This window comes from Pararge aegeria, chromosome 24, assembly GCF_905163445.1.
Source record: "Pararge aegeria chromosome 24, ilParAegt1.1, whole genome shotgun sequence".
Lineage (NCBI taxonomy): Eukaryota > Metazoa > Arthropoda > Insecta > Lepidoptera > Nymphalidae > Pararge > Pararge aegeria.
In genome coordinates this window covers 10,507,675-10,521,675 of record NC_053203.1, presented here as the reverse complement: position 1 = coordinate 10,521,675, position 14,001 = coordinate 10,507,675, and the positions used below count along the sequence as shown (strand labels likewise).

At 33.6% G+C, this 14,001-nt stretch overlaps 1 protein-coding gene across 21 annotated transcripts in view; it reads left to right on the top strand.

Moving 5' to 3' along the window:
• Window positions 1–11,777, top strand: part of LOC120634428 (calcium-dependent secretion activator) — a 98,003-nt gene extending 86,226 nt beyond the window's left edge. For 20 of the 21 annotated variants that reach the window (XM_039904984.1, XM_039904970.1, XM_039904966.1 and 17 more), the window contains 6 exons: window positions 2,340–2,470; window positions 6,456–6,564; window positions 7,618–7,752; window positions 8,614–8,747; window positions 9,235–9,343; window positions 11,532–11,777. In XM_039904984.1, the coding sequence (XP_039760918.1) occupies window positions 2,340–2,470; window positions 6,456–6,564; window positions 7,618–7,752; window positions 8,614–8,747; window positions 9,235–9,343; window positions 11,532–11,603 (690 nt within the window). In that variant the 3' untranslated portion in view covers window positions 11,604–11,777. The remainder of the gene's footprint in view (window positions 1–2,339; window positions 2,471–6,455; window positions 6,565–7,617; window positions 7,753–8,613; window positions 8,748–9,234; window positions 9,344–11,531) is intronic. The other variant, XM_039904971.1, reaches the window with a different exon arrangement.
• The last annotated feature ends 2,224 nt before the right edge of the window (window positions 11,778–14,001 follow it).

The window sequence follows — 14,001 nt, the reverse complement described above, 5'->3', positions numbered from 1 at the left end:
TAATTTATTGATCTTTATCCTATTTTTAAATCATACTTAAATTTAAAAAGCAATGAAAAGATTGTTTTTTATAAGAAGACAAGTTATAAAAAATAAAGTACACCTACTGTAAAAATTGTAAAAGTAGAAATCAGTTGTCCGTCTTTAGTTTATTCTGCACAATTCTGCAAGTCGTGCATGGCGGTACCTTGTTGCCTGTCCGTTTTCCGCAAGCTCCAAGTTCCAGCTTTAACCTAAAACCTCAATAGTTCAACGGCTTACCCTGGTTACCGGAAGGACGCAGCTTCAATCCCGTTGGATTATTGACGTATCCTAGCGAAAGCTAAGACTGCCTTTTCACTTACAAAAGATGAATGTGTATCTTACCGATAGGTAATCGCTCCATTTTCATTGCATTATCCAATTCTCTCTGGATCTATCTAGTGATAAAACACACTTTATCCAGAAATAACTTAATATTATGTAGCACTACTCTATAGCAGTGGTTGCCAACTTTATTAGGCCAGCGTAGCACTTACAAGTTAATTTTGTCACTAACCTAACCTAGCTAGTTAAAATAGATAGGTACTTGTTAGTTAGGCAGATAGGCGCAAATATCAAACATCTTCATTATGAAACTAATGAAACGATAATAAATACCTAATCAATTTTAAGAACGAATTAAGAAAGATTAAGCTACTCCAACAGAAGGATGACTGAGCTTGACGATCTCCTTCAAAGTGTGAAACAAGCCCTTGCCACCGAAGCACAAAAAAAAAAAATTTTATTCATTTTTTTATGTACAGAAGGAGCACCTCCCTCTGTACTTTCTTCGGCAGCTAGTTTGGGAAGCCCTGCTCTAAACTAATATAATTATAAATGAAAGAGATTATTGGTCTAACAATCACGCCAGAACGGCTGAACTGAACTAAAAGAAATTAAACTCAGAGATAGGTAGTCTTTAATAGCAAATAGGCTTTTTATCCTAGAAAAATGTTCGGTTTTTTTTTCGGTTCCACAGAGCTATTTTTTTTTTGTATTGTGGTACTTTAGGGGTCAGAAAATAACATACAGCAAACTTTTTATGCGTACAACTAGTATTAATTATATACGAAAATACAAAAGTATCATTGTCCCGATCCGAATATATATATATCTGTTCGCGTTTCATTAACGCGTAGGGGTACAAATTATACGTAGTTATGAGACGCGGACGCGACTTACCGCTTTAAATAACACGCGAGACGACCCATTCCATGTTAAGTCAGTTTTTGTCTGCTTACTGAGAAGAGAACTGACACGAAACCGGGCAATTTGATACTTGATCTTGATACGTAAAACTGAATAAAATAACGTACGACCCTAGAAACTGTATAAATTATACGGTGATCTGGATACCGTTTTCAAATCTGACAAAGGAGACATATAAGAACCTGTTTTTACGCTAAATGCATATACCGTCTTAGTAAGACGCTAGTTAAAAATGAAGCGATACTATTTATTTATGGGTTTTTTCACTAATTATGGTCAAAAGGCAGCCTTATTCGATAGGAGTGAAAATGGGGATATAAGTTATGTTAACAGGAGATGTCAGGTAAAAAGAGCGCTGATAGACGACCTGTTATTTATGTCATATTTCTATCCGATAATCATTTACAGGATATCTCTGAAAATAACAGCTTTAGAGGTTAAGCCATTTTTGGATTACTTAAAACCAATTAATTATATAGCCCCCAAATATTGAAATCAATTAAAGTTATACTTTTTTTTAAAAGGTTTTCACACAGTTAAAAACATAACATAACTATATTACATACATTTCTTTGTAACTAGCTTTGGGCTGACGAAGAAACTACAAATGTCATTGTAATTTTATAAAGATTTACAATAACATTTGAAGTTTCTTCATTAATTAATTAAATTATAAGATGGAAGTCTGACAGGTGATCAATATTGTAATTTCTTCCTAGAAAACTATGGGATAATAGGTACATAAAAACAATTAAATTTGATTTAGTTTTATTTGTTTGTTTCTTATCTTAGTATCGGGGTTTAATATTTATTTTTCCTTTTAATTTAATAACGGATTAAATCCCCTTGTAAATTGGTCCCCGACCAGATTTTAATTTTTTTATTAATATTTTTTATTTATTTATTATGATAGTCAGCGCTCTTTTTCCGGGCCACGGCATATAGCATATCTTATAGTCCTTACTGGAAAATAAATTGAAGATTGCGGACTCACGGCACCCCACGGTGCGAAGATCCGAACGATAATTGCATTGCTACTGAAAGGTAAAGACAATACAAGGGTAGGAATGCTTGACGCTTTCAATGTTAACACCGGCAATCTCTCGCAGTACCAGTACCATGCTAAAATGGATGCCCAGATCGAGGCGTGCCTGCAAGCGATGTCTACGGGTATGACCACGCGGCTGGCGGCGGTGCTGGAGTCAACGCTGGCGAAGGTCGGCCGCTTCGACGAAGGCAGGTGAGTCGTCACGTCGCCTCATCCACCACCCATCGACTGCATCGACCGAATGGATGATCAAGTTTTAAGTGAGAAATTTCCAATTTTTTAACTCGCGTAATTGGGTAAAAATTTTCGGAAAAATTCACTGTACGGAATTTTAGACAATATAGTTTTTTTTTCGTTTTAGCATGGAGGCGAATTAATGATTGGGTATTAAGTGAGAAATATCGGATAAATTCAATTTTTGGAATGTATACTTATTTTCCGTAGCATGGCTCCGCGTGCACTACAATTGAGATGCTTATCGAGAAGTTTCGGATAAATTCAAAATTCGGAATATAAGACCCTTTTTTTCGTAAACCGGATGGATTATCGGGTATTTTGTGTGAAAATTGTGAAAAATTCAATGTTAGACCCCATATTGATTTTTTTTGAAAAATTCAATGTTCTTTATATTAGAAACCTGCAGCAATTTTTTTGGTTACTATAAAATTGATTAGTTTTTTAATGACATAACGTACAGACATTCAATGAGACAAAGCGTCTTAGATCGGGTCAGCCGGTTCCTAATAAAATAGAAAATTCTATAACTAAAAGTATTTTCTAGAAATATTATCCGAACAACCTATCTCGATGCTTGGCCATTCTCTTTTACAGGAGACAGAGTTTGAGCGAGAACGATATTGATGCCATCGTTCAAATAACCAAATCACAGACATTTCAATTTATTTGCCAGACTGTCTGTTGTCGGGATATATAGGGGCGGGTAGCAGATTAATTATACCTCTAGGCTCATTTATATTCTGGAAATCCACACCTAATTGGGTAAATGGGGTTTTGGTGAGGTTATTGTCTTGTACATACAGCGGAGAAGTTCTGTCTCGTTTCTGTCTTCTATTGCTTCTCTTTTTTCTCTCTTTTTTCGTACGAGTTAAGCTTGATTTGAATACAAAATTTATGAAAATCAAAAAATTTACTCCTACTGTTACACACCCTTAAAAATATTCCCACCTATATCTATGTTATATCTTAAACAGTAAATTAATTTTTTATTTAGCAATACAATAGCAATTATAGAAATATATAGATTATAATATCGATTACCATATCGATGTTGTTATCGATTAGGATATCGATTACATTATCGATTTTAATATCGATTATAACATCGATTACGATATCGATTACGTTATCGATTACAGTTATTAATTACGTTATCGATTACAGTTATTGATTACGATATCGATTTCGATATTGATTACCATACCGATTATAATATCGAATACCATATCGATTTTAATATCGACTAAGATATCGATTACGATATCGATTTTAATATCGATTACAACATCCATTACGATATCGATTACCATATCGATTATAGTATCGATTACCATACCGATAATTAATCATTATAATATCATAAATTATGATATCAGAATTAATAAAGTACAAGTCAGAAATAATGAAGACCGATGCGAAATCCATACCGTTTTTGCATTTTCATACCCTTTTAGTTCGGACAATTGTGAGTGCTGACCCGAAGTCTATTTCACATAGCGTCAGTGTCGTTTTAGTATAAATTTTCCAACCAGAACAATGTAAACCATTAATTTTATAAATAAGATTGATTTTATACCTGTCTGTAAATTATTCAACCGGGACCTATATATCGTTTAGAAGTTTTCTGGTAAAATAATAAAAGTAGGAAAAATGCGCAATCGGACCTTAGGCAATTGGCAGTCCATTATTTAGATACAAATTTTACAATTTAATTGTAATTCATTAAGATTCTAAAGTGGAAATAATTGGTTGGTTTTTTGACTGTACCCAATAGACTCCGAAACTACTGGACCGATTTCAACCATTTTTTACCAACAGAAAAGCGGTGTAGAGTCCACCAATTTGCACTGTGCCAGCGTGGTGGAATACAACCTTAGCCCCTTCTCATTGTGGGAGGAGACCCGTGCCGTGTAGTGGGCTGATGTGATGATGTTTATGATTCCAATTTGAATGTAATAATAATAAACTTTAATAAACAGACTAAACTTAGTCTTTAATTAATTTGAAAGTTCTTACTTACTACTCAACTTGATAACACACATTTGCTTCTACAACTTATCATACCTATACTCATTTTATCATTTTGTCGAATCATTTTAACCAAATCTTCAACAGTTTACACATTATAATTAAAAATATATAAAACGAATTGAGCACAAAGAACCATCAACAATTTGATGAAAAGTAAATTAATATTGTTGTTAATATACCAAACCTCTCTTTAACGGATTTGCTAGTTAAGTATTCACAAAAATCTTTAAAAGAACTTACGCCGTCAACTAAAGTCGCGGCTTTTTTATCTGCCTTATTCGTAAACGAAACATCGAATGCGGTCAATAAACCCAGTCAACATTTACTTATGTAACCTACTCATTAATTAATAGTTTACTTTTGTACGAACGAAACTATACAATGTCTTTTGCTCCCAAACCGGCGAAGCCTGACTGTGGAAGAGATTAATATGGCTCAATCGACAATCGACTTTTCAATTTTATATATTTTTCATTATAGATAGTTTGCGACAGTAACTTGTTTGGTGTAGTAGACATATTTTTGTCAGATAGGAAGTTAACCGCCCCATCATCAAAGCAGTACCGCTTAACTAACAAACTGATATGGAGTTATTATCTGAGTAGTAGTAAAGCTCTTGCGGTGAAATACTGCCGCTATCCTTTTTCCGCCGCCAAGTAGCATGGTTGTGTTCCAGTCTGAAAAATAACTGTTAACTGATGGTATATCAGTTACCAGATTAGCTTCTATCTTACACCGTCATCACTAATCATAAAATGAGATTAAAGTCAACAGCTAACTTTTTAGAACGCTATAACATAATTCACATACGATTCTTACATATCGCATGCATACATCACAGTACCCATTACGCAAACCACACAAATAATAATATTTGTAATTCTTTCACAGATACAACTTGTTCTTTTTCTACTTCTTTCAATATCTCTTGTGTTGTCTTTTGTGGTGTTCTCTTCTTTTCTGATCTTAAACATAGCACGTTTTAGAGCTTCGATAAATAATATAATGGATATTCTGTCAATAAGTGTTATAAATAAGTTCACACTCACAAATTGGTAACCTATTTCTAGCTATTGCTTATTAGAATTTCGTTTCGTGTGTTCACAGTCCCTAAAAGCAATAAAAATGGCGGAATATCTTATTTTAATCGAAACTATAGTTTTAATTATTATAAGTTAAATTCGATATTGTATGCACACTGCCGGGACCAAACTCTGCTATTACAATTGTGTCTTAGCGATCGATGAATAACAAAATAAAAATTGAACACCAAAAAAAGTTTGTTATTGATTAATGTGAATAAAATCATATACATTGGAAAAAAAACTGGTTGATACTGAGCGGATCTATGAAAACTGTGAATAAAGGTAACCTAGGAACAGTCCCCGGTTACCTTTACTCACATTTTTCACACTTTCTTCATATGTTTAGGTAAGCATAAAGGTAAGGTTAAGCATTGAAGAAATTATAAATTACGCCATACAGATTCTCCTGCTTTTCGCGGAGTATAGCAAATTAAACTTAATTTTCATAATATATCAAGGATTTCCGCAAAGTAACGCCTGATTATTTCCAAGTTATTTTTAATTTAATGAATTATACGAGGGAAAAGAAAGTGTCTAGACGCTAAACCGATCGTGGCGCAAGAGAGCGAGGTTTGCCATGCGATCTTAAATGTTGTCAGTATTAATTTCAGGGGACCATATTTTATGATTCTTTTTATTTATTTCTAAACATTGATCAACTGCTGACACATAATTGTAATAATAGCAGATTTCGGGCCAAAGTTAAAGTAGATAATAAATCAAAACTTGACATATAATCCGTTATATTTTGGATCGGACTGCATTACATATGGACATATGGAGTTTTTATTAATATATTAATTGTGTTTAACAAATGTTCGCAGTTTGATAGGCTCGTTCTTGAATATCGCAAACGTTTCGAGTTCCGGCAAGGACATCGGCCAGGGTTATGTCAACTTCATGAGAAACTCTATGGACCAAATCAGATCTAAGGTAAAAACAAGCTTTTATCATAATCCATAATTACAAAGTGGAGTGGCTATAGCCTAGTGGGCAGGATTTCGACTACACTCCTAGTTCGAGTCGCAGCACGCACCTCTAACTTTTCTAAGTTACGTGTGTTTAAGCGATTAAAAGATCACTTGTTTCAACGAAAAAGTATATAAAACAACTGAGCACAAAGAACCATCAAAAGTTTACTGCGAATAAATTTCATTAAAAGTAAATTACTTTTGGAACGCTATATCAAACCTCTCTTACGGATTTCTTGCGCGTTAAGGATTCACAAAAATCTATAAAAGAATTTACGTCGTTATTTAAAGCTGCGGCTCATATATCTGCCGCATTCGTGTACGAAACATCGAATGCGGTCAATCAACCCAGTGAACATTCACTAATGTAAGCCACTCATTAATTAGTAGTTTACTTTTGTAGTAGTAGTATTAGTTTACGTTTCAGTCCATATATAGACTCCTTTATTTATAATAAAAATATCAGTATTTGTGGCATTAAACATTGCTACTTAAAACAGGCGAAAGCAAAAATTAAATAAATAAATAAATATACTACGACAATTCACACATGGCCATCTAGCCCCAAAGTAAGCTTAGCTTGTGTTATGGGTACTTTGATGACTGATGACTATTTTTATGAATAATATACATAATTACTTATAATATACATATAAACGCCCAGACATTGAAAAGCATTCATGTGCATCACACAAAAAAATTCTAGCTGTGGGAATCGAACGCACGGCTTTGGACTCAGAAAGCAGGGCCGCTGCCTACTGCACCATCGGCCGTCATAAATAAAAAGTACTAGAAAAATAACTAGAAAATGCAACTTTATCAATAAGTAATTAATAAATTAATCGAAGACTGTAATTCGAGTGACAACATAAACTTAAGCTGTTAAATTGTAAATAGGCACCCACGAAGAAATTTTTTTTGTATCGTCCCTATATAAAAGCTGATATATGGGTTTATATGCCTCTAATAAAAAACTTAATCAGTATAACTAAAAAGACACCTAATAATATTCCAGGTGACAGACGAGCTGTGGATTCTACAGCTGTTCGAGCAGTGGTACGGCGTGCAGATCAACCTCATCAACACCTGGCTGGCGGAGCGGCCAGCACTGCATCCGCAGCAGGTGGCCTGCCTCTCCATCGTTCTCAAGGTACAGACTTGGATTCCAGCTGGCAGGACCGTAATACGATAGTAAGGGCCGAGTGGCGTGCACTGGGTTTCTTACCAGGGTATGGATACAGCAGGAAAATTGCATAAAACGGCAAAAATCCTCCTCCTATACGAGTTATACATAAATTTTAGGGTAGGCAGTTATTTTGTGCATGTATGAAGTGCACGACACTGCAAGGGCCACATAAAATGCCACGGGCCCTGGTCGTAAAGATCCCTCGGACCGTCAGGGCCGAGAAATGGGAGGCTAAAAGATCTTTGCATTCAATCAATCAACCAATAGCTTATATCAGTCCACTGATGGACTAAAGCCCAGCGGGAGGGTTTTCCCTATACACCGACGGAGTAAAATGGATCTTATATGGAATGTATTGTAGCTCAAATTTGCCTACAATTCAAGCTCGGATTTTGACACTACGTTTGTAAAAAATTAAAAGTAATAATAATAATAATAATAAAATCTTTTATTATTATTAAATAATAATAATAATACTACTACTCACGAGTACTGGATTTGTGACTCTAAAGCGAGTGACATTAGGTCTTTTTTACTTTGACAGCATAAAGTTTGATATGCGAAATCACCACCTTGATTGTGAGCGAGCAAATCCTGCCATTCATACTATTAGTATTCCAGTTGCCTTGACAGCGTTCATCTTGGATTTCAAAAGGTTACTCAGGTAGGGTCACATTGTACCTATAAAAAACAGCCCAAAATCGATAACTCTTAACCCGGAGTTTGAAAATTGGAGGCTGAATCGGAGGCTTACCTCGGAGATAGCACGTTAAGCTATCCGTCCTATAGCATGTTGACGATAAACAATCATGTGTTTGTTCACAGAAAATGTACAGTGACTTCGAGCTCCAGGGTGTCATCGACGATAAACTCAATTCCAAGGCTTACCAGACCGTGGCAGGACGAATGCACACCGAGGAGGCCACGTGCAGTTTACTTCTCGCTCAGCAGGACCAAGGGTACATAAACAACTTTAAATTTACGAATCTAGTTATCGCCATCATCTCACTAACATATACAACAGTGGCGTAGCGTGCCTTGGATGGGCCCTGTATCGAAATTAGTTTGTGGGGCCCAAATTAAGTTTTGGGCCCCACCACCTAAACCAGTTAAGATTTCTTACAAAAGAGAGAAAAATTTTATCATTGAAGTAAAATAAATATTTATTGATTAGGTATAAGTTACTTACGTGCGTGTTACGTACACGTAAAAATTACTTACGTGGAAGCGATAACTATCATAAGTTAAAAAGTTTCGCCGATTGGCGAAACCGTACAGATTCGCCTTCTCTTGGCAGCAAATAGCTAATTAAATTTAATGTTCCTTTTATATCATGAAATTCCGCAAAGTGACGTTGCTTCTATCCAATAACTATTATGTACATATGTTTCAATAATTTACGCGCCATTAGTTGCTGAAAATAAACTAGGTATATTACTGTTACAGGAGTGGCGATGATGGTGGTTCCGAAGATGGCGCGAAAGGCGGCAAATCTAAATTAGAATCTCTCACAGAAGAAGCAAAATTGGGCAATGTTACAGCTGTTGTTGGAAAGGTACTAATCTTTTTATAAATTACTATGGATCCATAGAAACACACAGAAAAAAAAATAGTTCAAAAACTAGGAAAACACGCTTGCTATAAAACACCTTGATAGTTTATTCACAAAAGAATTTAAAATTAACATCATTCCGGTCTTATTGACTTTGGATGAAAATCATATAAATTAACAAAAATCTTATTTTTCAAATTGAAAATTGGAATGTTCTTAACAAATTAGTGTATTGCCATCGGCCCTAGATATTTCTACAAAGTTTGAACGAAATCAGACCGTTTGAAGAGGGTCAAAATCGAGTCCAAGGAAGTCGGTTACAAACATAAAAACAAACATACAGTTGAAGCTAATCCCTACTAATATTATAAATGTGAATGTAAGTTTGTTTGTTACGCTTTCACGCGAAAACTACTTAACCGATTTTCATAAAACTTTTTACACATATTCTTGGAAGTGTTAGAAGTAATAGAGGATACTTTTTATCCCGACATTAAGCTCGGTTCCTTTGGGAGAGGGGATGAAAGTGTTTGACGATTTTACACCATAACTCCGACAAATTATAACAGATTTAAATTTTTATTTTTGTACTACAGAGGTTATAATATGTGTTTAATTATGGCCAAACTGTGGTTGGAGATAGAGGACAGAACTCCTCAGCGGACATCAGCAAACCCTTCATTTAAGGCTTAGCTATACTGAATACTTTAATTTTTTTTAGATCTACAACTAAATTTAATGCCACATCAAAAACAAAATCAAACGCAGACGAAGTCGCGGGCAACAGCTAGTAACTAATAAATCAATTAAGTTATTTTATTAACACCTCTGTTTATAATTTTGTTCCGCTACTGCGTACTAGATGGCGCTACGTATATATGTTTCGAAATAAATTCAATTCAAGATTGGCTGTCTAGGTTTTCATTAAAGCGCCATCTATTTTTGACATCCAAATAAAGCTAATGTCATCTATCGCGACAGACAAACTAGATTATGATTCTACCAGCATTCAAGAGATGGCGCTACGCGTATACAGATTATCTGTTTTTTGGTATATTTAAAGATACTTTGAGGGGGTGAGGGGGTATGTCTATTGAATAAAAATCATTCAAAAATACTATTATTATTATAACAGCTTAAGCAACGAGCAGCTTTGATTAAAACGAATTAAGATGGATAACTTAGTTACTAAGGTTTAAAAATTTAAAGAAACACAAGATATTGGATCTCAAGTAGTAATGTTACCAGTTATATCTCGTAGATAATTTTAGTGTAAATTGCCTCGTTGCTTCAATAGTTAGCATGTTCAATACCGATCACAAGGTAAAAGTTTTGACAAACGATTGGAGCCAATCTTTAAAAAAACTTTCCATTGAAAATCGCAATAACAGAATTAAATTATTGTAGTTTACCGCGCCTCAGAGAACGCGTTCAAAATTCAAAATTCATTTAATTTTATGGAGGACTTGTTTAAAGACTTATGAAATGTCCAGTCTGCCTGTCACTCTAGTCACTTCAGTACCGGCTACCATTAATATTGATTATGTACTTATCTGCAAACTCTTCTTTAAATTATTCAAATTGGACCTATCTTTTAAAAGTTACGACGGGTATAGAAATGCTGAAAACAAGAAAAATGCAGAGGGCCGCCTGCCCTGTCGCGAATTATAGTATAGTTTGGAAATAAAACTGGACCCGGTAGGTGGCGCTTCAATTAGGTTCTTGGTCTTTTAAGATATTAAAACCGATAATAACCGATTTGATGCAGACGAAGTTGCGCGGGTCAGCTAGTATATATATAACCACCCAGCCACTGAAAATATCCATGTTCATCACACAAATATTTTCCAGTTATGGGAATCGAACCCACGGCCTTGGAGTCAGAAAGCAGGGTCGCTGGCCATTGCGCTAACGCCCGCCAAAACTTTGAAGGGATAACGTTCTGGACAACAACCGCAAGCTGGGTGATATCAAGAAATATTACTGTTGCTCACTGAGTTCCTATTACTATTTTATTTTAATACTTGCTTCGTGTTTATTCTATTGTTTTTAATTTGATTTGTGCTTCTTTTTAATGTTGTTGTTTTTTGTTAATGTTTTAAAATTTTAAGTATATGGGCTATGCCTGAAATAAAATTTATTATGATTATTACAATACATAGTCGTTAAAAATGGTTTTCATATTTTTCAGATGGGTAACATGTTTGGGCGTGGAATAGGTGAACTATCAACCAAATTAGGCGGCGCGTCGTCATGGTTTTAAAGCTTCAAACGGACAACTTTATCGATACCGTACCTTCTCTTCATACTAATTTACTTAATATCGATGTAATATTATGAGGTTACGAAATGCTTCTGTTAATCTTTCTACCTGGAACTAATGTGATGTCGATAAATTTAAATATTTAAATGTTTTAATAAAAATAGAAGACATAGTATACCTACTTGTTTTTAAATTAGTATTCTGTGGAAATTTCAACTAGCTACCGAAATTACGGATCAAGCTGTAACTAGATCCCTGTGACAGACAGACGGTGAGAAGAACATGTGAAATAGGTTTGTAATAGGCCATTTAGTGACGGATTTTTTTAAACATTTACATTTTTTTGTTGCGATTAAGGGTTGCCAGATTTATTTTAACTAAATGAAGAATGCCCCAGTTAACAATATTATTATTATTTAATATGTGCAGCAGGTAAAATAGCAAAGGTTATTAAAGTTATAAAATTAACTTAATAGGTAAGGAATGCAAAAAAATCATAAACCCTATATTTATATTATAATGCAATGCCGATGGGAAAAAGGTATTTTAAATGGCAGCCCTCAGTCCAATAGTCCAACCATAACGTCATCAGCAAGAGTAAAAATCAAGATGGCGTCTATTTAAATATAAGCAAGCATAGCATAGTAAAAACTAGTGTAAACGAAGTCTAGATTTTATTTTATAAAAAAAGCTTTATGTACAGTTAGTCACATTACTCGTTTGGAGCAAAATGAACATGTATTTTAATCTGTTTTTATAGAAACTAAATTTGACAAGTGTAACAGGAATAAGATTTTTTTTGTTTTATATGTTTTTTTTTCAGATAGTCCATAAACAATTAGGTCAGTATAATTTTAACGTTCCAATAAGGATAAAGGTGTGATCACAGACTAAAAAATCAAATAGATATAATTTATAATATCTTTTAACGAGGAATTCCCCGTTCGTGCAGTATGCAGAAATCCACCTAGTTTATTAGTGTTGCTATACGTAAAAAAAAGTTGAGTTGGAGGTTAATTACTTAGAAAACCTTTAGTTAACTGATTACTTAGTTAAATATATAATAACAATTTGAAGTTATTCGATAATTTAGCTTCTATTGAAACAGACATTAGGTGTGAATATTAAGATTAGTATTTGATAACACGATTGATATAAAGAAAAATAATATATAGAAAAAAGCGTAGCGTACATATAAACACGATGCTACAATAAGGAAACATATCGCTTTGTGCAAGTATTATGTAATTGAAACAACATATATAATGAAAATTATTTACAAAGTATGTTAACACACTGATGTTATGTAATCGAATATAGTAGAGAAATGTAAAACAGAAAACAGTTTCGGTAATTTTTTATACTTTCTAGTGAAGGTACTGTACCTATCTCTGCGGCGTTGACAAATGTTTTTATCTTTCTTTAAAATAGAGGCTTAATCATTTCTATTATTTCTGTGATATAAGTCTCGGACGTTTAACTTTAATAAATATTAAAAAAAAAACAATTACTTTTTTCAAGTGATGGAATTCGAATTATTTAAACTTGTCTTCTCTACCTTTTAGCTTTTTAACTAAGATTTTTGAAATGATGAAATGATAATAATGACCATTTACGTTAAAAAAAAACGTGTTTAAGCTCCATTTCCCTTCCGTAATAAATCTAGTTTCTTAGTGCAGTTTTCAATGCAACTTTTTCTAAACTAAAAAGGCAATATTTTTCTAATATTAATAACGTTACTCAAATCATGAGTTCTTAATTCTAGCGTCTTTACCTTAATCTATCGTTATGCACGCATTTTTGTAAAAAAAAAAAAAACTAAAACCTGTGTGGCAGAAAATAAATGCATTAACAAATGTTGCTAGCATGCGGAATGTCCTGTATACCTATGTATTTTCTTACAAAAATGTTGACAGTACACGGATAACTTTGACGAGGATAGTTATTAGGTCTGCGTTGTAATGAGATCAATTTGCATTAATACTCAAAATTACAGATGAAATTTATTAACATTGCAGAAGAAATCAACGCCCAACCTCACACACAAAGTTATTCGTATAAAGCTCTAAAAATCTATTTAGAAACTGTAATGACGTAGCATAATAAATTATATAGTTTGAATGCTCTCTAGATTCTAATAAAGATCTATTCGACATTAAAATTATAACTTTACCTCGAAATAGTCGTCAAATATTTATCTTATATAAAAAAATCTCTTATAACTATATGTAATATGTATATTTGTTAACAAAAAGTATTCTTCTATGCTAATAATTGACATACAGTTTTTTGAAAGCTTGTTGAATATTAAATAAAAACTTAAATACATAATTATTATGCTGACTCGCTTTAAAAGCAGATAGATGGCTTATGAGGTATTTTTAGGTATTACTTAATT